The sequence below is a fragment of the Falco cherrug genome, chromosome 12 (genome assembly GCF_023634085.1).
Source record: "Falco cherrug isolate bFalChe1 chromosome 12, bFalChe1.pri, whole genome shotgun sequence".
Taxonomy (NCBI): Eukaryota; Metazoa; Chordata; class Aves; order Falconiformes; family Falconidae; genus Falco; species Falco cherrug.
Window position 1 is genome coordinate 1,514,457 of NC_073708.1, and position 23,435 is coordinate 1,537,891.

Here is a 23,435-nt window from a genome sequence, read left to right on the forward strand (position 1 = left end):
CAGGACCCTAAGTATCATCCTCACAGTTGCAAACAAATTGTCAGGTCTGGGGGCTAATTCTGTAAGGTGTTGTCATGAAAAACTCAAGGACTCCTTTCTTAATGACCATGGTTTAGCTTTTACAAAATTTTAACACAGATTGTCATTTCCAGTGAAAATACTCTTTGGTCAAAAGGTTTCCTTGTACAATAGGAATAATAGGGACAAGTTGAACTTTTCAACAAAACTGAGTTTTATTTCATTAAAAGGAGTCCTCTGCATAGTTAGTGCCCATGCTAGGTTCATATTTTGTACCTGTGATATGAAACTATTTCAGTCTCTACTTGGAGCACATTAAAAATGGTAAATGGATCTGATGATGTACAAATACATCATTCACAGGTTGTTGTGAAACTCCACTGTTTATAAGGTATTGGCATACCTTATGATCATATTGGACCTTAGTCTTTTTTTCTGTTTTTCTGAAGTGAGGATAATACTTATGTAGTTTACAGTCATATGTCAAATACAACTGAATTTGCTCGTATTCATGAAATGTTCAGATTTTAGTGAGGTGAAACCCAAGCTGCAGAATATTGTGGTAAATATAGAAAGATTATCAAGTGGTTTCAATATCACTTAGAGATACATGCTGGTGTTTTCTGGTGTCTCCCACTAAGCTGGAATTCTCTAGCCAGTGCTAAAAATTAGGTAGCCATTACAACTAGAGCTGGTGCATTTAAACAGTTGCTTTCACAGTCCGCTGCTATGCAGGGGGGGCAACTTAAGTCCTAAGAAGATTAGTTTTTGCAAATGATGTTATTAGGTTTTCACAAAGTATCTCAAGATACAGGCTGTTAAGGAAAGAGCTGTCATGGATAACACAATTCAGTCTTAGCTGCTGTGGTGATTTATATGGCTCAAGAATGTAAAAATTACACCTTCTTGCATTAAATGGTATTTCTCACAGTTGTTGAAGAGGAGCACTACCTTCAGTAGAAATGAAGTAGAGATGTCTCATGAATTCTGAAATGGAAACTGATAAAGGAATGGCAAATTCACAAATTCTTCCAGATACAGCTTATTTCAGTGCTGCCGTCAATGTTCTGAGGTATGCTTCCTTCATATGACCATTACACGATATAGGGTGTGCAAACTGTGAGTTCAATCTCAGCCTGCCTTCTGGGAGACTATCCAGAAGAAGACTAATTACACTAACCTAACAATGAATTTGGTCTGGGAGCTAAGCACGTGAGAAATGATTAGTGCTTATTGCAGTGAAAGCAGTTTGATCAATAGTGAATAAAGAAGCAAGCAAGAAACCAGTGAGCATGCTGCATTCTCAGAGCCTGAAACCATTTGCAGAGCTGTCTGCCTCTTTCCCTGGAGTAGTTGACAGACCAGGCCTAAAGGATGCCCTCTGCCATGCAAAGAGAATATCCTGACCGTTTCCAAAACTTAAAAAAAAAGAGGAGAAGTAAGAACTCTGTGCGAAAATAAAGGAGGAGGGGGAAACTGAGAAGGAACCAATTCTGATGACTCTCCTTACCAGGATGCTACCAACTGAAGAAATGTTAAATAATGTTATTGGATAAAATCATGAAAAGCCTGTGCAAAAGTTCTTTCAAGATCAGAGGCTTTAGTAGAGATGGAAAAAGTACTTTAACGTGCTAATTGTCTTTTTTGTATAGGGTTTTTACAGGCAGCAAGTGCCTGCCAGGCCCTGAGGGCATTCTGTGTTGGTGCAGCCCTTGCCTGCACTGGTCTCCAAATGCTGGAGCTGCTAAAGAGTGGCTGGGAGCAGTGAGAGAAGGTCCTCCTACTCCTTCCCCCCTAAGCTTTTGAACAGGAATATACAGAGATCACAGAGTCTGGAACAGAGATAGGGCAGCACTATAGAAATATCTCTAGGAAAGCAGTAACTTCTTCCCCACGCTCAGAGAACAGCGATACTTTTTTTATGTTTTACTGCACAGCTGCCCGGCACAAAAGTTGATTTTGTAAGGGAACCTTTCACAGCAGTCTCACAGTGTAAGAGGGATGCTGTACTCATTGTGAATCAAACTTAGGCAGAAAAGATAGCTGTTTGCATCCCAGTTACAGCCTTTCTGCAGTTCCAGAGTGGTAAGAAGCCTATACATACATCAAGCCCTAATTCTGTTTTTCAGCAATTCACATGTGTAGTAGTTGTATTTGGAATTTCTCCTTAAATCAGCTAACCTTGAATGGGTGCTTGAGAGTAGCAGCATTTTTCTTCTTGAACCCTTGCTTGTGCAGGAGTAATAATTAGCTAACAGTACCTCCAAGACCTGTTGATTTTGAACTTGAGTGCCTGCCTTGCCTGTGGGAGAAGCCTGAGTCCCACTGAAAAGATGATTGGTGCCCTTGAAACCTTCTTAATTTCAAGATTTTCTTTTCTCTCTGTATCTCCTCCTTTTTAATCCTCATTCTTTTCTTGAACAGTCTTGTCTTCTTCTAAGGTCTCAGAATCGAGAGAAAATAACCTTGTAAACTGTGATGACAGGCCACGAAATAAAATTAATTAACCTAGTGTAATGGAGGAATGATTGACTCCTAGGTGTGAACAGCTGAAGGACAGAGGAGGAAATAAACGAAAAAATAAAACTTGGAGTTTGGGGGCAAGGTGATAACTTTGCTATTTACCTACTTAATTTCTTTTTTGCAAGACTCGTATCACTTTATATATCTAAGAAAGATGGCAGCTCTGATCACTGTACTGGTGATTAAGAAGGGGATTTAAAAAATAAAGAAACCAAAACAATATATGTTTGTATTTTAAGCTTCCCAAGTCAGTGATAATGTGCCTACTATCGTACCCGTTAGTCATAAATAATATTTATAGCTGTGTAATACTGTCACAGGCTGGGAGAGGAGTATGGCTGGCTGTGACAGCCTACTTTGTTGTCTGCTGGATGGTCTGCCTATAGCAGCATCTAAAGATATGCAGGGAAATGGATTCCCAATGCCCTGTGTCCTTCTGTGTTACTTTCACCCTGGTTTAAATGTGGAGTGAGAGTCCAAAGGATTCAAATTTTAAGCACCAACCCCATGGTGTCCACAGTTCAGTATCTGGGTTAGGTTTTCTTTAGTTGAGTGTTCAGTACTCTCCCATACTGGCCATTTATCTGCCTCATCTTCTGGCTCCAGGAGACAGTTTCTTTCCCCCATGCATATGCCAGGAATTGAATATGCATACAACACCAGTCTCATCATATCATTTTCTCTTGCTACAGTCCAACAGGCTGGGAAAGGGGCCAAGGAAATTTAAAAGGGAAAAACAGAAAACAAAGCAAATAAACAAAAAGGCCAAAAAACACTCAGGAATTCATGATACCAAAGCAAGCAGCAGTGCTGGTGGCACAGCTGGCACGTAGTGCATAACAAGACACCAGAAGTGGTAAGGCCCTCAGCTGCCAGCACTTGTCTGCACATCAGCAGGCACCCTGCCTAAAAACGGGTTAGTGATCGCTACTCCTCTTACACTCTGCTGAAGCTAAATGGATGCTCTTCATCCCTGCTGGCAGCACTGTCCCACCCACCCGGGCACCGTGGGCAGTGCTGCTTTCGAGGCATGAGGAGCACCTGCCTGACTTGCACACTTACCGCTTCTGGGCTCAGTTCAGCACCAGAATGTGTCGCTTGATAGACCTTGCAAGTTCAGAAGCTCTTTAATTTTGACATGGTGTGAAGTTTATTACAATCTGGTGAAATGAGTCACTACCAAATCCATAGCTCTGCCCTCCTCCTTTCCCACGTGTTTTCATAAGCAAAGTGAAAAGTTTAACCTTTCAAATAGCCATCTTTTTAAAAAATGTGCAGTGCTAGAGCAATACAATATATCCACAGTATGAAGGGACACAGTTCTAGGGTAACTATTGCCTTTAGCTAGCAGTAACAAATCACAAGCCCTTTAAACGAAAGCCCAATCTATTAAAAGTACTGTTGTGCTAGGGGGCCAGCATACCAAGGTAATATAAAAAATCGAGGGCTTGCTACCACAGAAGTACTGAGACCTCTTGAAATCTGAGTATCCCCAAACTCTTTGATTTAAAAAAGAGCTGAAGAAGTTTAACCCTTTGTAGAACCTGTGCAGAAATTTTCTATCTTGGATGTGGGATAAGGCGTATAACCAATGCTCTCAAAGACTTTCTAGTTGGGATAAAGTCTCCAGACTGGGATTTTATTTTTTATTTTTAAGAAGAAAATTATGTAAATAATTTTGTTTGCAGATTTGTTCTTTCCAAGACATTTGGTAGGACTACTGACTATTTTTCAAGTCACCTGCACAATCACTGTCTATAACAAGATACTGCCAGATAATATTTATTCCTTTCTCTCAGCTGGGTAAGGAAATATTTCATCCTGACAGAGGCATGTGTTTAGGCTCTATTATCTCCTGCCCTTGGGGCTAAAACTGTAGTCTGAAAGGTAGATATTCTGTTTTTCAGTTGAATTACAGTAATTTGTTCTCAATCTTATCCAGTAAGTTCAAAGATGCCATTTTATGCTTGTTACAAAATTGGAAAACATCCTCAATTTAATGGTACCTTTCCATTGATTTCAATGGCTTTTGGATTGGGCCCTAACAATACAGAGTATGTCGATTATTATCTCTTCATATTACCCTGAACAGTGAAGTATTATTATGATGTTCTGTGAGTGCTTTACTGAGGAGAGAGGCATAATAAAATACTGAATATGATTTATTAAAGAAAATCTTCATCCTGTTTCAATAGGAATCTGGGGTTTTATATCTAAAGCACACACAACAATTCAGGTGTAAGGGATGGAAGAACTCCTGACCTACAGTCACACAAATGTAGGACTTTGTTCATTAAATGTACTGATACTCAGATGAAAGGATCTGACCTTTTTTCCAGCTGACTGTTAGTTCATACACATAAGATAAGCACCCATATATTGAGAGATCCTGACCAGGGATTCATCTGCTACCTTGACTCATACTACTGTTACCGACTCTAATCCTAAATCTTCTTTAATTCCCATTAAAACATGAGGTTTACTTATTATTAATTTGGCTATAATTAGAGAAATTACTTATCAACATCAGAAGTGAATGTTTCCACTCCACCCTATAGGCTTTTTGTGTCAAAGCTTCTGACATACAAGGAGGTTGAGGCTCCTTTTGAGCACTTTCTACTTCCAGATTATCTGGAGGAAGGAGAAGGGCCAGAGAGAAATCTGCAGCGTTACTTGGTGTCCTGGGGAGGTTGGCTGCATTATATCTAAGGGCTGTTAGAACAAAGTCTGGGAGCCTAGGATGCTAGGTGCCTGTGAAAACAATCCTGCTGTTTTTTCAATAAATATGCAAATTGCTTGACAAAGTTGTGCATTACACAGGCCAGGGAAAAAAAAAAAAAGAAAAGAAAAGAAAAAGAAGTTTAATATTTAGCCCCTCCTGAAAAACAAAGGCAGGGAAGGACCTGAAAAGGGTAGCAAGATTAACCATGTTTTTTCAGCATGTTACTGAATGACATTTCACATGCAGCTTTTACAACCATCCTTGTTAAAGACTGTGTTCTTCCTGCCTCCAGCTGTCTGGGCATGCTGTTTGGTAAGAATAACTATTTTGGGGGGGGGCAGGGGGGTGCGGTTAATAACGAAAGTTATATATAGCATCCAACAGGTACATGGAGAACTAAACTTACATAAGGTTTTGAAAAATGTAATGTAATTTGCATATGAAATTAGCAGAAATTTCAGGGTCTCCAAGGCTTTTCTCAGTCATGCTTTGGAGAGTCTTGCATTGTGATTGAGGAGCTTATATATTGAAAAAAATGATTTAAGATTAATAGATTTAAATAGATTCTGACACTTTTTTCAGATCAGTTAGAGTCTGCCTGTACTCCCTGAGAGTAAAGGAGTACTCCATGTGAATTAAATCAGTATCGTGACCCAAATCAAGCAAACAAGCCAGGTGAAGGCAATTGATAATGAAATAAGAGGATAAAGGATGATGAATAAACAAGGAGGTACCTTCTGGGTTGTCTGACAGAGCATACAAGTTTTTAAATTAGGGCAAGAGGGGAGGAAAAGAAACTTGAGAGCTGGTCATCACTGGAAGGAAGCAAAGAGGAAGCAGTGGCATGTGAGGAAGTAAGGGTGCTCAGCCCAGCCTGGGGGATAGCCCAAGCCTTAGTAGAGGCCTCACATTATGCTCTCCTAGGCAGAACAAAAGAACAACAGCAACACTTAGTGACAGGACAGGGAAAGACAGTTACGGGGAAGGGATGGAACAAAAGCAAACAAAGCCCCAATGCCACTTTGAAGAAAAACAAGTTGGGAATTCAGAGAGAAAGTTGTGCTCTTCATATACTTTTGTACCCACTACGTTGGAGACAGCAGTCATACAAGTCACTGGGAGACACACAGAAGTTTATAAGCTGTTCAGGAGATGAATGGAATGAGAAATTGAAGGCTGGTTAAATTAATCCAGCTATTAATTATTTTTTCCTTCAGGAGGAACATGGGAACGGAGTTGACAGAAAAAACACTGTAGACTTGGAAGTGTACAATCCAAACCAAACTTGTCTACAGCTGTGCTAAATAGTGCAGTCTGTGTTAAATGGAAATCTTACCCCATCTTTTTTAGGTTTATGTTTGTCTGTAACTTTGATAGGGTTTTTCCCTTAAGAGCACAGCTATGTGCACCACTTGGAATTACTTTTGACTTAAGCTGTAGGATACCACCAACACGCTCCGCTGCCAAACTTGCACAAAAAGTTGCTCGGATGAAGGGGTGTTCCTGGCAGCGCCTGGTGCTGCGGTGCAGGGCTGCCCGAGGAGCGTGCCCACAGAAATGCCTGGAGCTTCAGGGGCTGCTTCATGGATGTTTTATGAAAATTCTCTCTCACCTAGTATTCATTGTTTTCATTCATGTAATATAGTCCCTGGGCACAAGTGAATTTCAAGCTCGTGATGAAAGAGACGCTCACTGAAGCGTATTGCGTAGCTCAGGCAAACGCGGTTAGGAGTGACGGAGCTGTGCGGGTGGTGGCAGAGGCCTGGTGGCTCTCCTTGGCCTTGGGACCCTACCTGGGCCCGCCGCTCTCTCCATACGCTTACAAGTCGTGCAACCAACTCCCTTGGTGCCGTACAAATGGCTACTGGCCGTGGGCATGGTGGCCAACCAGAGGGACCCTTTGCACTATGGCACCTTAAAACACACAACTGGTTTTAAAGGTTGATTGACAGCCAGGCCTCAACTACGGGATATGGCGGTATGTCATTTCCTAAGCTTTCACCACAGGAATCTTACCGGTAAAGCCTGGCTTACAGCTGCAGATATAGCCCTCGGCCTTGTCGAAGCTGAAGGCAGGTGGCAGGCCAGGCACGCTGCCGTAGTGGCGGGCCCAGGAGCGCTCCACGCAGTGCCCCCCGGGGCGGCAGGGGCTGCTGCCGCACTCCCCGATGTCCTCCTCGCAGCGGGCGCCCGTGTAGCCTGTGGAGAGCCGTGAGGAGAATGCCTTTAACTGATGCATTATTCATTTCATTCCAGACCCGAGAATACTACTGTGAGTGAATGCTGTGAATATTATTAGGTGTGCTTGGTTTCGGACTGTCACGTGCTAACAGGTGTCCTCCACCGCTTGCAAGCGTGACCGTGTCCTTGCGGCGCTCTGCCCAGGCTCAGCGGCAGGGCACTGACAGGCTACTCTGCCTTAGCTAGCTGGGCTGGGCGGACTTGGGGTCTCGTCCTTTTTTAGGAAATAACGTAGGGATCTGTGTGGACAAGCAGGCGCTGTGTTGTGGTACAGATATGCTCTCCAGTTGTGTGATGCTTTCATTTGCTTTTGCACCACCTCCCTACGACAGAGGAGGGCAGGGAGCATAAATTATTTGGTGCCTGTGAAGGGCTTTGTCTGAAAAGTGCTACAAAACTCCCCAGTTTCTGGAAAATGCTAAGGGTTATGCCTAACTTCTCGATTTCTAATGCACCAAGAGCCACATAGTCCAACACTGTGGCTCCTTACAGTGGGCTGCGCTCGTGCATCCTCAATGAGGACGTGGACATTAAACTTTCCAGGGAGACTTCTTGCAGTTAGTCCTCACACTGAAAGAAAGATTTACAAAGTCTCACAGGGTCTGTGCCCCCGCTAGGGGTCTGAGAGCTTTTAGCAAATGGCTGGGTATGCAAGTGTTGCCAGTAGAGAACACAGCCCAGCGTGTTTCACCCTATGCTTCTAGACAGAACAACTTGCACTGGTGATAAGAAAGAGACCAGTTTCTCCAACACAACGTCTAGTTTAAAATTTACTCAGACAACATTTTGCATTGAAAAAGTAAGATTTTAGACAGTGTAAAGGTCATGGCAATAAAGACTAAAAAAGGGTCAGCCACAGAAGTGATTCAGATATCATACAGGTTGAAGTATTAAGCAACTGGGAGATGGATCCCAACTTTGACTTATCTCCTGTCTTGGCTCCTCAGTACTGGCATTTCTGGATTTGCCCACTTGTGCTGTGCAGGGAAATCAATCCCTGCCTGGAAAAGGCAGCAACTTGCCCATAGGGCTCTGACCCGTGGTGAGTGAAGGCCACCTAAACACAAGCCCATAGAGTATTTTTAAGATTGCGCAGCTTCAACATTTTATTGTATGAGCAAAGAAAAAAAAAAAAAAGGACTTTACTACACCAGGAAAGAGAGTGTTTATAGGAAAACTTCGACCTTACCTGGCCAACAGTGACATGTGTAATTGTCAGCGTTGTCCTCGCAAGTGCCGTTATTGTAGCATGGTTGTGACCAGCATAAGGGAGTTAAGGTCTCACAGTGTAGGCCCATAAATCCGGTACCGGTACAGTTGCAGCTGTACCTGCAACACAGAATGCGATGTTCACTCTAGCTGGAAGTCAGGAGATCTGGGCTTTGTTCCCAGACCTGCGCAGCTGCTTGTGTAGCCTTGGCTAGCAGCTGGCATTGAGTCCAGGCTCAAGATCTCCATCTGGTGCTCTAGGAGAAAGTGCAGAGACTGGGAATGAACAATGAGCTTTTTCCTGAAATATGTGGTTTGTCTGGGGAAAAATCTCGCTTGTGATTTCAAATTGGTTTTGACATAATTTTTTCTAAGAATTATTGAAGGGTTTTTTTCTTCTTTTTTATTGTTTTTTTGTTTGTTTTGTTTTTAATTTTTTTGGGGAAAAAAGTTTCTGTCATTTCCAACGCAATCTTTGTAGGCCTAACATTATTCACAAAATGAAAAGGGCAGAGGCAGTAAGTGTGTTAGCATCCCTTTCTCTTGGACTGGCTGGTTGAAATTTAATTGGCAAAACAATAAGGTCATTTCTGTTCCTCAACTGAGTGATATTTTTTCTTTGAAAAACAATATTTTACTGTTAGGTTCAAACAAAAATGTCAATTGCTTGAATAGTTCCACGAAATAACAGGAACAAGAGCTACCTTTTGATAGCCATGTTACTATTATGGGTTTAGAAGTAAAGAAAGTAGCATATATAAATCAACAATGTGCAGATAATCAGTAACATCTGGAGGTTTTTGTTGTGTTTTTGTTGGTTTCTTTTTCCAAGTCAGCTAATTATTATAAAATGTATGACTCCTATGCTTAGGTCATAAGGTATAAGGCTAACTTGTACATGTCATAAGAAAAGATAGGCTTTTGCATGGTAACTTATGTTAAATATGCATGCTTGGATGATCTTTGTCTAATAATTATCAGAAACAAAAAATTATTGTTACATTTTATTTTACCTTAAAATGGTACACTGGTTATTGTACAATTGAAGTCATGAGGAATCTTGCTTAACAAGAGATAAGTATACTTATTTTATAGTTTCTGTGTTTACTCTCCAAGTCTTAGACTTGGAGTAAATACATGGAGAGAAAGCAAAATTGCTGAACATAAGGGAACAACAGAGAACAACTGGCTCCTGCACTTTAACAGACCAAAAAGTGTAAACTTTTTACTATGCTGTTTAAGTGTACATAAGCAGAAACTTCTGGCAGGCCACTTTATTACTAGTGTATGGATTATTCTTAAATCAAAATCAGAGATTACTTGGATCAGGTGGCATATGAATTTAGGATATAAAAAGTAATGAAGATGTGAATAAGAAAAATTATTCTCATTCCAAGGTATGTTCTCAAAACAGAAGTCTCTTTCTTCTGCTGTATTTCTCACACATTTCCTCCATGTGCCTTTGGTTTGGTGCTGTTCAGCTTTGTGGTGAAAGATATTTTTTTTCTGCCATAGTCCATGCTTCTTTTTCCCTCTGGTCCAGAATCACAGAGCAGTGAGGAATATTTACAACTCGCTACTTAATGTGAAGCCCCACCTGTGTGACTTTTTTCTCGGGTATCTGTAAGTGTTTGACATTGCTGTTGACTTTCAGGGATTCTGGAGGGTGCCCTACTTGTGGGCAGGCTATGACTGAGCAGGCAGAGGGTTTTTTCTATTAGGAATGATACTCTTAGATACTCTACCTAACATATTTTTTGGGGGGTTTTATTTGATGTTCTCACAATATGCAGAAAGCAATACGTGCAGATGTTCTTTCCTATGTAATCATAAGAGCATTGGAGGTCCTGGGAATATTTCCTATGGAAAAAAGGCTTGGAGCATGCAGAGGCATCTTCTGTGCCTATGCACACCAGGTTTTGTAAGTCCATCTAAGGCACCTCTGTAAGTTACTGAGTTTAAATAAGAAATGTTCAATAATGTGAAGCACTTTTTTTAGGAGGTCAAGTTCTACTTTATTGCATTCATGAAATATCATTGGAAGATCAGTCTGGAATTTGGGGGAGAATTTGATTCAGTATTTGTATTTATGGCTTTTAATGTTAAATCTGCCACCTCACACGTTTCTGTGAGAGCTGGTGGCACACAAAAAAGACTCAGCTGTACTGTAACATTAGTCAGAAAAGGAAAACTACTGTTTAAAGACTACAGTTCTTCATTTAACCCCAAAAATACACAAAAGAAAGGAAACTGCTAGACACCCTTCTGTTTTGAATTGCTTTGTTGTCAAACCTTTTTCATCATGTAACGAATGTGGTAAGAGCTTCAATCATTCTGCAGATATCCTGCAGTATTACAAGCCAATTAAAATTGCTCTTACATGTATCTCAGCTTTAGCAGCTAGAAGAAAAATGAGTAGGATTAAGTCTGGCCTGAATGAGCATCCCAGTTGCTCACCTCATGTGTGTGTTCTCAAAAGGCATGCAGGTTACTAAATGGGTCTGCTGTGAACTAGTCAGGTGCAAGGTGACCTCCCTCTCCCTGCTGTCGTGCTTTAGCTACACTGGAAAATAGTAAATTTCTTTGTCCTATTCAGAGTCATTCAGCGCTGCTGAAAAGGAACTCTGCAAGGTTGGTGCCATGTCACCACACTGTACAAAAGTTCATTCCCAGAACATGATCTCTTCTTTCTCATTCAAAGCAAGCGTGCCTTTTGCTGATGTGACTTTTGGACTGGTTTTTGGGGCACCAAAATCTTCAGAACCACTTTATAAAATGGAAAATACACAATAGAGGACAAATCTTATACTGGTGAGAGGAGCATCTGCATGAATACACTTGTAATCCTTCAGACTGAGCTTATACTTATGTATTTTCAGTTTGGAAATCTCACGCTTAGTATGCAAAGTCGGTATTGGTGAATGAATGCCAGAGCTCTGGCTGCCTAGGCTATGCTTGGACCTCTGTGTAGGGTTATTAACAGTAGGTGGAGAAGCTCACTTTTGTGCTGCCTTGCATTCTATTCATTTGTGGGTGGTTTTTATTTTTTTCTTTGCCCATGGACTGCAGGTTTTTTTGACTAAGGAACTGTTGTCCTATACGCCTGTAAAGTTCCTGACACATCAGCTAATGATAGCTATTACTATGGTTACTATTATTACAGTTTTCCTCTGCCTCTCTTTTCTAATGCTTCTGTCCATCGGTGTGAGCAGCTGCTGTTGGCAAATTCAATTTTATACACTGTCACATCTCTCTTGGAAACTGAAGTTTGATGAGTGTTAGAAACAGAATTAATCTCTAAATGACAGTCCTCAGGGCCAGAGGATCAACATGTAACTATAAATATAGAAAATTTACTTCTTGGTCAGTCTTTGCCATAAATATTTTGTTGTCCTATTTGCTTTGACATTGGACTTACATTCTTTAACCCTTTTTAAATTTAAACCGAAATCAGTGGAGGATCCAGGACTGAAATCCACAATTTGAAATGCAATCGGCTACCTGGCAGTGCAGGCTCTCCTAGCATTCCTGTCTGCAAACACAGGAGCTAATAGCAACTCAAATTAGCGTTACCCAGTTGTAGAAGACTTACCCGTTGGCATGGTCCATGCACTGGCCCCCATTGAGGCATGGCCAGCTGACGCACTCATCGATGTTTGTTTCACAGAGGTCACCAAGGAAGCCTGGCGCGCAGGAGCAGGCAAAGCTCCCCAGGAAGTCGTGGCAGGTCGCACCATTCAGGCACGGCTGTGAAAAGCACTCATCTATTTCCAGCTCACAGTTTGTACCTTCAAAAGCAAAGAAAACAAGCAAACCCCAGACGTAGCAAATAGTTTTGGAGATCTCAGCAAGGAATTATGTTTTAAGCATAATATTCACATAATCTTTGGGGGTTTTTTTGGTTTTTTTTTAAGCAATTGCCTATTTTTAAAAGACATTTTGTCTTTAGTGTGCATTGCAAGACTAGTTTTTTCAAGGCTTGGGAGGATTTAAAAAAGAACAAACCAGCTGCTATTCACAAGAACAGGTAGAATAACTTTTTATGTTAGCTTGCACATGGAAACAGAACAAACTAATTTTCAGATTATTCAAACCATGCTACAGTCCTATTTGTATAACACAGAAGTGACTAGTAATTTAATGATGTCAGAAGAGTCCATTTAAAGCTGCACAGTTCATTGTAATTCACTGGAAAGTTGCCAGTTTAGCTGTGCCTTTTGCTTCACTTTTTTAAAGGTTTAGCAATGTGTAAATAAATTGGTCTATGATGCCATGTTTGCAACAGGTCAGAATCTCAGAGCTGCTCTTTAGAAATAATGGAACTAAATCAGTTCTAATATTAGTTACAGCTACTTATGATAGTCGGCAGGTTAAACGTACACTCCTTTTTTCTTATCTCTAGCACAGTCCAGGAGACACAAAGAAAATTTCTTAATGTTTTGCTGCTTCTGCTTCGATTATTTAAAGGTTTTGCATATTTATGCATTTATTTAGTATTTTGAGTAATACTAATAGTTTTACTGATACTATTAGTATTAGTAAAAACTGATAGTTTAAAAATAATTTTCACCTTCCAAGTCAGTTTGTTTTAACAGCTACGGTATCAGCCACAAACCAGATGCAAAATGGCAAATTATAATGAAGAGGCCGCTTTTCAGTGTACTTCTGTATTCTTTATTTGGCTTACCAAAATATTGTAAATAGTTTTCAGGGGAATTTCCTACTTGAAAAAGAATCTGTAGCCCCGAGATTGAGTTCCTTTTTTTTTTTTGGGGGGGGGGGGAGGTGAAGTTTTCAGTACAAGATGATGGGGCAGGCTTTCAAAAGATGGGAGCAGACACATTTTGATGATGGATATTATCTTGGCAATTTATTTAGGAGCTCATCTCTAATTCTTTCCTTATGCTGTTTTTGCCAGCTCTGTCCTGCTGTGAAATTTGTACATTCTAACTCAGAATTTCTTTCTCAAAACACTGAGATTGCTAATATTTAGCACTGTTGATTACTAATTTATTTTCACCCTTTTGAATGTGACAACTTTTTTTTTTAAAAAAAAAATCCATATTATGGTTAAACACTGGGAAATATCTTAAAATGCCAAAACAAAATTTGAGTATGCTAATTATAACTACTTTTCATTGTATTTAAACATTAAAATGCAAGTTCACCTTTCCAGTCATTGAGAAATATTACTGCTGTAATGATAGAGAATATATTTTTACAGTTCCTTGAGACTATGTATAGAACGCTGGACGGGTGAAGTTGCTAGTTCTGTGCCTCCAGATGAAGGTTCACTGATCTAGCTGCTACTTTTAGCAGAGCCTGCTGTGAGACCCTAGCACAGGAACGCTCTGTTATGGCTTTATGGTAATGTACATTACATCAAGATACAGTAAGCAATCCCTCTGTGGTCATTGCCCTGTGAATTCACTGTAATTATAAACAATGTGTTTGCAGAAGTATGTCTAGTGACCGTAAATCTGCCAGAGCTTGTTAACAGCTTACTGTGAACACTAAAAATCATGTGACAAAACAAGCCCTGTTCAACTGATCCTCAGTTCAGCCAAATTCAAAACTACAGGCCTGAGAACAGCCTGACAATTAACATGAGAACATAGTGTTGTTGTTTTGGTTCATGTCTTTAATCTATCAAGCCCAGTAACCTGCCTTCGGCAACGTTGCCTCAGAAGAAAACTTCTCTCTGTATAATGCACCCAGCCAATGTGATATGCCATGCAAACGGGGGGAATTCCTTCCTAGCCTCTGCTGAGTGTGCTGTCAGGCTTTCTTATATGTGAAGAAGAGAGATGAAAAGATTAGATCTGCATTTGCACCTCAGTCTAACATTCTGTCATAAATATGCTCTATGCCAAATATCATATGCCAGAAAGGAAAAAGAGCACCAACAAGCCCTGCCACAGTTATTGCATGGGGCTATAGCATCGTGAGCAAAGGCATCCCACCCTAGAGCAGGCAGAGTATTTCAGCAGACACTGAACAGCGCAAGTGGTTTGAATTGAAAGACTGGGAAGGTGGATATAAGTGATATTTATACCTCTTGTTGTTTCTTTGAAGAGCTAAGATTATTTCTTATACTGCTTGCTTTTCAAATGAGTCCTACTGTGCGCTTCTTTGTACAGCCCCAGTCAATAAAAAGTAAATGCAGACAAGGATGAAAGAAATACAGCCAGCATTTTCAAACTTGCCTGCCTACAGATATATTGTAAAATCACCTTCTGGTCAAAGATACTACGGTTTGCAGGCTCAGTGTAGTTCCGGAAAGACCTGCAAGTTCTTAGTATGGCTGGAAATTGGTTTCCAGGTCACCTCTTCTGCCCTCATGTGCTGTAGCGCTGTGCTCGGGCATAGCAGGTAGAGAGGACTGTCCCCACGCTCCTCAATCTGTATATAGTAATCCTGGTTGCTGTCATTTGGATGGAGGGTGTCAGATAGCTATTTTCTAGGCACCAGCTTTGAAGGGCCAGGGAGAGAGCCATCAAAAATTAGACAGAGGGAAGAGCTCAGTTTCTTGGAGCAAGACTCATCCCTTTTGTGTGCAGGTCTACACATGCACAGATGTAAGTTGTTACAGGTCTTACAATACTGCACTATGCAGGCACAATTGCAAGAGGACAGTGACGCTAAATCAAAGGTTTCAGCACTGTGAAATTATGAACTGTGACAAGCATGCTTTGGATGTATGCACCCTCTGCTAATGTTTATTTTGAAAACCCTTTGACATGTGGCCAATACTGCTGGGCTCCTCTCACGTCACAGTCTTGTGCTTAGGAATCTCAGCAGAACTGATAACCTGGGCTGAATCCTCTGCTCAGGCTTGCTGGGGCACAAGGCAAGGAGTGCTGATTTGAAACCTGAAAGCTGAGGAAGGAAACAGGCTTTCCACTTTGGGAAATGCCCTTGGATGGACAACGTTGTTTGCTATTGATACCTACAGTGATACTGTCCTGAGTTTGTTGGGAGGTGACATCTGTACATGAGGTACTTCATCCCCATGGTAGAAGCTGCTGTGCCTCTGCTTGCCTTTAAGTGCCTAAGACTTATGATGCATCTACCCTAAATATTTGCATGGTCTATCCATACTGCATGAGAACTTAAAAATCTACCAGAAATAATTTCCTTATCTTGTAGGGTTCATTCCAGATATGGTTGCATCATAGTAAAAGGTATTGCACAAAGAATTTTGCACCTATTTTGTCTGTCACTGAAATACTTTCTCCTGCTGCTGTTTTGAGTTTTGGAACGGCCACACACCCTGGATAGTTCACACTAGAATTCTCACTTGCCACGGAAGACTGTCTTCAGCTGTGTCCAGCAAGACAATTAATGTACCTAGCCGTGGGTGATAACAGGCTCTTACACTGTTCTCTGTCGGGGTGAATTAAAAGCAAGTGCAATTAGTGCAATGGAGGAAAAAATGCATTTGATTAAGGTAGCCAGCAAAACTTCAACAAACCAATTGAGCTTCATTATTTAACAGCTGTGTGACACATGTCTTGTAAATAATTTCACACATGCAGAACATTATCATAGAAACTGCAGATTTCATGCTAAATTTTCCAGTCTTTGGCTCTTGGTGCATTCTAACCTCTTCCATTTGTGTAAGAATTATGTGTGACATTTCTCAGCTATTTTAAGAAGTGCTGCAGCATACCAATCATACAAAATAGCAGTCATAGTCCATGAAACAAGTAGCAACTGCAGCCAGTAACTCAAGCATTTGGTTAACATTACTGCTGTAGATTTACTGTATGTTCTCTACCTACATATCAAGAGATATAACCTTTTTAACATCTTAGGGAAATGAGATGAAGCTGGATGACTTCCCACAGTAATTCACGGTGTCAGGCCAGGATAATAGTGGTTGGCAAGATCCCCTGACAGAGTAAATGAGAGTTTTTATTACCAGTGGGCCACCTCAGGGCTCTCATCCAGTAATCCCTCTGACTTGTGCATTTAGCACAACTCACAACAAGGTGCAGAAAAGAACAAAAAAAATGCTTCTGATAAATCATTTTGTTAAGTAGCCTTTATAAGCTGGTGTTTTACTGCTGAAGGAACAGTCTGCTACTCCTCTATAGAATTATTACGATTAGTCTCTGCTCCTGGAAGCAGTGTCAAGGCTGTATGTCAAAACACTGCAGCCTCTTCTGTTTTGTATTTTAGACCTTTTCTCCTTTTTTGGTTCTCTCCTCATTTCTTAACTCTGCTTGTGCTGAGTGTGGAGCACTTGGTGACAGTTTGATTTTTGTTGAGAGCAGAGAGCATCAGCCTGGGAAATGGCAGAATTTTGTGATGAAAGTGGAGAGACTCCAGCAGAACAAGTTTCTTCCAGCAGTTTGTGTTGATCTAAATTTTCATTTCTTTTTGTTTGGGCTTTACTATTTTATTATGTTTTCTCTCTTTGTCTCTAAGGTATATATTCTGTCTCTTTCAAACTGAGTTCCCGGGCTATGGTATGGATCCAGGCCTGGACCCCACTAACAGTGCCAGTTAAACAAATACAGTTTCCTGAATACAACAGGAGGTCTGGGCTGAGTCTGATCATTGCAGAGTAACCATGCTGCTTGTTAATAGGTTTTTCCTTCCTTCTGCTCTTCGGCTTTCCCCCAGTTGTGTAGTTTTCTCCTCAGCTGGCCTGGGCTCAGACACCCGCTGGCAGCAGCGGGGTGGCGGGAAGGTAACAAGCTTCCTTCAAATAACATTCTCGGTGCTCATGAGGGATATTAACCAAGGGCTGGCTTCCAACAAGTGCTGTGTCAGACACAGGAAAGCTGCTTTTTACCCCTGACTTCCCCTTCTGCATGGGGATTTGGGGATGGAGCTGTAAACCACATTTCTTATTCATTTGGATCACTTGAAGCAATAGCTGTTCCCCACACACACACACTTTGCTGTATGACTTTTTTTTTTTTTTCTTTGCTTACCTGACTGGCAACCTATCACTAAAATGCCTTCCCTTTTCTCCTTTTAATAATTCAGTGTGCTATCTCTCGCAGTCCTATCCCTGAATATGGCTTTGAAATTTGAAGGGAGCTGTCTCCTGCTAGGATTATAAGCTCTCCAGTAAAGGAAGTAGGCAAGAAAAATCACACCCGTACCTTAAAAATGAAGTCACACAAAATGGGATTATAAAAAAATGAGCGGTTTAGGAACCTGATGATACTTTTCTTTCTATTTAACTTAGATAATGTTCTAGTTGGAAATGAATCCTCTGTTTCTGGGAAGGGTAGAGAGAGAAAGTTTACGTGAAATGTCTAGGTTTAAGAGTACAGTTTGTCATGATTAGCAAATCAAGCAAGTCTAATTAGGCCTAATTTTTAACCCTGTCAAAGATAGATTTTGTCTGAGGACCAAAAACTATGTACAGCACTCTGAGGAGATGCATTTTGAGAATGTTTCTTTTAAAAGGAAAGATAACCTGCCCTGTGACATAGCTTGATGTTCACAAAACTGCTCTGTATTTTCTGGTAAATGTGAGATTTCTTTAATCCTTGTCTATGTGATATCAGTAGTTTACAGTGATAAGGTAACGCATGATGCACCAACAGACACTGGTGATGGTGGATGAAGGCAAGGTGGTGTGTAGGTGGAGGAGCTGAACTTGGAACATGAATTATGACGGTTCTCCATGATGCAAAGAAAAAGTTGTTCTAACGGTGCTTACCTGTGTACCCAAATGGACAGATGCAATCGTACTGTCCTATCTGGTTGAGACATGTTGCCCCATTCAGGCAGGGATCTGACACACATTCATTCACTTCCAGGTCACAGTGCTTGCCTTGGTAGCCTGGGACACAGTAGCAGGAGTATTCATCAACCCCATCCCTGCACACTGCTCCGTTGTGGCATGGTTCAGAAATGCATTCATCAAAGTCCATTTCACAGAGTGCTCCTGTGTATCCTGCACTACAGAGGCAGGTGGGCCCAGCCAGGCCGTTTTGGCAGGTGCCTCCATGTTCACAAGGGTTTGTGTCACACACGCTGATAACTATTTCACAGGTAGGTCCATTATAGCCAGCAGGGCACTTGCAAGTAAAGCTGAGGTTTCCAGCAGAGCTTAAACAGGTAGCGTTTTGGAGACAAGGGTTTGAAGAGCAAGGATCAGAGGGTTTATTGCAGAGTTCCTCCTTGCTGTCCACTGACCCGTCTGCACAATGGCAAGTATCGTCTTTACGACCAGCAACACATGTAGAGTTCTTTTGGCAAGAGTTTGACAGGCACCTGGAATCATTCCTCATGCAAATTGACTCTAGAAAGGAAACACAAAAAATCCTGAGGACTTCCACAGCAGTGGGAGTAACCAAGAGTGAAAGCACAACTCAATACAACTGTACTTCAAACCCAACAGCTCCAGTCGTTAGCTGTTGAGAAGAAAACAGGGCTGGTAACTGTGTGACATATTAGTAGACTAATAAATGTAAAATGAAAACAATTATGAAAATAGGAGTGGGTTGTAATTTCCTGTTCTCGCCTCTTCCAACAACCATGGCCTGGAGTGTCAGGATCACTTAACACTATATTACAAGTACAGTTGCAACAGTATTGGCGGTTGTCAGCAGATATCCAACAATATGGAATGCATTTAGGTATATTTAAGACAAATTTATTGTTTTTACTAGAGAAAGGAGTTGAACCACATTTTTCAGTTCAATACCACTTTATATTCTTTTGTGGTGGAAGTTTTTTGTATTAGATTTCAACAAAGATAAATGACTTGGTTGCAGTTATAGCTCAAGTGGTTCAAACCATCATGCACTTTGATTTTCACTTCCTGATTATAAATAGTAATTTGACAGCTGTGCAGCATTTCCACCACAGAGAATTGTCCAAACACCTGAGATTCAAAATAGCCCTCCAAGAGCCCTCCATCCTCCGAGAGGAAGGGCATGGTGAACATGGTGTAAACATGTTCCTTACTCTCCTGGAACTGATCTCCTGGCAGTAGTTGAAGGCCACTTTAGTTGCCTTGCTGCTGTAAAGAGTGGGTAACAACAACAATAGCTACTTCTCATTTCCCAATCAAGGAGTGTTACCAGCCTCGCTCATAACTCGCAGCTGAGAAACGTGATCGAGTTTAAAGCAGTGAAAGTAGTGAGAGATGTTCTTTCTAGTAAAAAAACCCAAGAATTTTCCATGAAACTGCATAATTTTAAAAATCATGATTAATTGTCTCCGTAACAAAATAAATGGCTGTATTCGGGTAAGCACAGCATACATATGTAGGTATATACCTGCTGCCTTAAACTCCTTGTTAGGCATACTAAGCAATAGCAACAAGGTGCCAAGTACTGAGTGCCTGAGGTAGGTATGTTGGCCTGGGCTGAATCCTCCCCAGTCACAGCTTCTCTGCCAACAACATCAAGTGAGCTAGACTGGAGCCTGTGCACTGGTGTCTGCTATAATCAGGTCTCCCAAATGCAGCACAGTCATAGGTGAGGAGTGCAATGGGGTTCCACTGAACACTGAATTCCTCTCACAGTATCGCGTTCAGTATGGGTCAGTGGAAATGGAGTTATCATCAGCACCCATCCTGCAATGTTTGGGAATTTTGTTACTCACATATAAACTGACTCAAGGCTGTGGAGATGGTAAGACCAAAAGGGATGATTGCAAATGGTGTGCTTGCTCTAGACCTCTATCTTGGTCTAAAGGCCAAGCTTTTGAATGTTAAGGAGAGGTTAGTGGAAGAAATCGTGGAGTTGCCTCCAAATACCATGCTAGTAAAATGAAACAATGTCAGACCAAACCTCATAGACAGTGATTAATGGAGAGAAGAAAGGCAAGTAATTATTTACTGACATAAAACAATTAGAAGAGAGGGACCATATAAATACTGACCTGAAAAGCCAAATGCATGTATAGTATTTTAATTCCTACTAATCAAATTGGAAAATCTGATCTGAAGTGTAAGGAGGGTTTTGTCCAGTACGATTTTTTCTTTTGCAACTGATTTTCACTGTAAGAAATCCTCTACTGTATAGCAACCATCTGAATACTACCAGACTTCTAATGTGATTATGATGTGATGCTCCTCAAAATATGAGGGCAAAACTGTGAACAAATATTTTGCAAATTGTTAGATATTGCTTGAGAAAAAAAAATTATTTGTATCACAGGAGGGAAAAAAAGCAGTCATATCTTGATCAAGAATCTATGAAATAAAGCTGAATGTTCCTTTTGGAGGTAAGGTAATGATTCAGAAGGGAAAGACCAGTGGGCTGGAGAATGAAAGTTGCATTAGTCCTGTAAACATCCTATTTTCTTCTTTCAGTTTATATTTTTATTTTTGAGTTTTGCTTGGAAATATGAAGGGTATGTATCTTCTACAGCAATTACTTGAAACTGAATGGCAGAACAGTGTATGTTTGTGCAAGCAGGCTGTTGTGGATGAGCTAACTTCTCCGAGAAATTCAGACCCATCTGCCAACAGTTTCTGATTTCTTCTTGGGTTTTGGAATTGAGATTCTGGAGGGAATAGAGAAGGAGATGGGGTACTGAAAGAAAGTGGCGTGTAGAGGTGCTTATGGGTAACTGGAGCTAAACCGATGCTGATAAAGTCCTGGGACAGATTCCCGTCTGGCTGGGAAAGTGAGAGGTTAGGGTTGGTCACCTGAGGATGACAACCAGCTACTGGGTGTTGCTACAGAATATAAACTGACTGTGAGGATGCATTTTCATTATGTGTATTTTAATACATAATATAATTTAATCCATTTTTTCCCAGGAAGGGGAAGTGGAGGAGGAAAGACTCAGGCGGCTTTGCCAGCCTAAGAAGGACTGTACACAGGAGCAGCAGTGCCTCTGAGAATAAAAAGCACCAACCTGAATGAACTTGATGCTCATGAACAGGTACATTGACTGAGTCAAATACCTAATACATACTTGCTTGAGCAAGCAGACTAGAGATTTCTGTAGTTACATCAATAGTAACAGTGACATCATGATTTAAAACAAACTAACAGTGGCCTTAAATATTACATAGAAATAGTTTTTTGATTGCTTACTTTTGGGTGTTGCAGGTATAAGTAAAACCTGATAAATGTTTCTGTTTGATCTATTTTTACTGTTGTGATGTTACCTTTCTCTTCCTCAACTCACCCTCATGTATGTTCTGATGTCCTAGCTTACATAATTTTTTATATTACCCATGTAGTTACTTTCTTTTCTTTAGCCTGGAAAATTACAGAGCTTATTGCAATCTGTTAATTACAGTTAAAATAAGCAAAACTGCAACTGCATTCCTTAGGAACTTTTGCATCCCATTTGTTTCTTGGAATTGCACAACTCTAAAGAGCTTTCCTTTCAGTCTGTCTACCTCCTTAAAATTCATTAAAAGTGCATGTTTGAAGAAATGTTGCCAATTGGAAGAAATTAACTATAACTATTGTACTGTGTAAACTACAAGAGGTGATGTCAATCTTTCAAATGCTTCTTAAGTAGGACCACTGTGACATGAAAAGGAATTTAGTTAATTATTACTACTTTTCCGGAGATAATTTGCATGCAACAACTCAATTTGTTGTAATGACTGGTGTGAGAGAAGCTGAAACATTTGCCAGTCTGCAGTTTTGATAGTGACATACTAGCTTTGAGCACTGGTTAAAAATCTTCATAGCTCTCTCTGAGGCAGTAACAGTGGTTGGAAAATGAGAGAAGAGGAAAGAAAGCCCTAAAAACACAGTCTGTAGTAAAGGCAAGCAATTTGTCTCCAAGGTGACACCACAATGGGAAAAACATGAAACAGAAAACCTTTCCTGGATTTTTCTAAACTAGTATCTTAATTTCAACTCCTGGCTTTCATAAAACAAATTTCTTATGCAGAAATTGCCAACAGACAATTTAATAAATCCAATACTCCCTAGAGGATGCTTTTGTCTGATTTGTACCACAAGTTTACAGCAAAGTAATAAAATCTTTTGAGTTTTATCTTCATTCTAATGTGCTGTGCCATGGTTTTTATTATTTGTATCATTCTTGAGGAACACAGGAGTTACAAAGGTCTTAACAGAAACCTAATCACTGCTGAGTTTTAGCTTACTTGTGATTTGCAGGCTAGGACCAAGAGTTTTTGTTAGGGGGGTGCTATACAGTAGTTTTTTCCCTACAGCAAAACTGAGTCTAAAAAAGGTGTTCATCAGGGTATGCAATTATCATACTGTGGTTATGAAATGGCATGCAGTTCACCAGGACATTCCCATGATTTTTTTTGAGAAAAATCATATTCCTGTATGACAGGAGTGCTTCAGAAAATCCTTAGATCCTGGACTGCTAGTTAGAGCACCATTTCTTACCTATTTGAGACCAGTTATTTATACGACCTCCCCTCCTGTCCCATGGAAACTCAGTTTCCCTGCCACTCTGGAGTGATGTGGAAGGATGGATTTGGGAACCTATTGAGAGCTATGTGGAAATGAGAGAGGAAGAAGATCATAGCTCGTGGATGCTCTGTGATGTGGCAGAGTGCGATGGTGTTTGGTGCAAAGGCTGGCTCTGAGCTGATGGCTAAAGAATATTCTTTACTATGTTTGCAGAAAGAGCTCGAAGGGATGGAAATGTTTCAGTGTTTTGGGAAGCTTGGTTTTTGGTGAGGTTGCAGAGGAATACCTGAGAAGGCCTCATGCTCTAGCTCAGATATGCAGAAGAGTCATTTTCTTTCTTAAGCAATTAAGGTCACTTCAGCAGTGACTTCTCCTGATAGAGA

The 23,435-nt window shown here is 40.7% G+C and overlaps 1 protein-coding gene across 2 annotated transcripts in view; it reads right to left on the bottom strand.

Moving 5' to 3' along the window:
- CRB1 (crumbs cell polarity complex component 1) overlaps positions 1-23,435 on the bottom strand; it is a 112,305-nt gene that overhangs the window by 58,410 nt on the left and 30,460 nt on the right. For both annotated transcript variants that reach the window (XM_027806582.2, XM_027806581.2), the window contains exons 2-5: positions 18,399-18,983; positions 12,306-12,501; positions 8,694-8,833; positions 7,280-7,462 (exon numbers count right to left, since the gene is read on the bottom strand). In XM_027806582.2, coding sequence (XP_027662383.1) covers positions 7,280-7,462; positions 8,694-8,833; positions 12,306-12,501; positions 18,399-18,983 — 1,104 coding nt within the window. The remainder of the gene's footprint in view (positions 1-7,279; positions 7,463-8,693; positions 8,834-12,305; positions 12,502-18,398; positions 18,984-23,435) is intronic.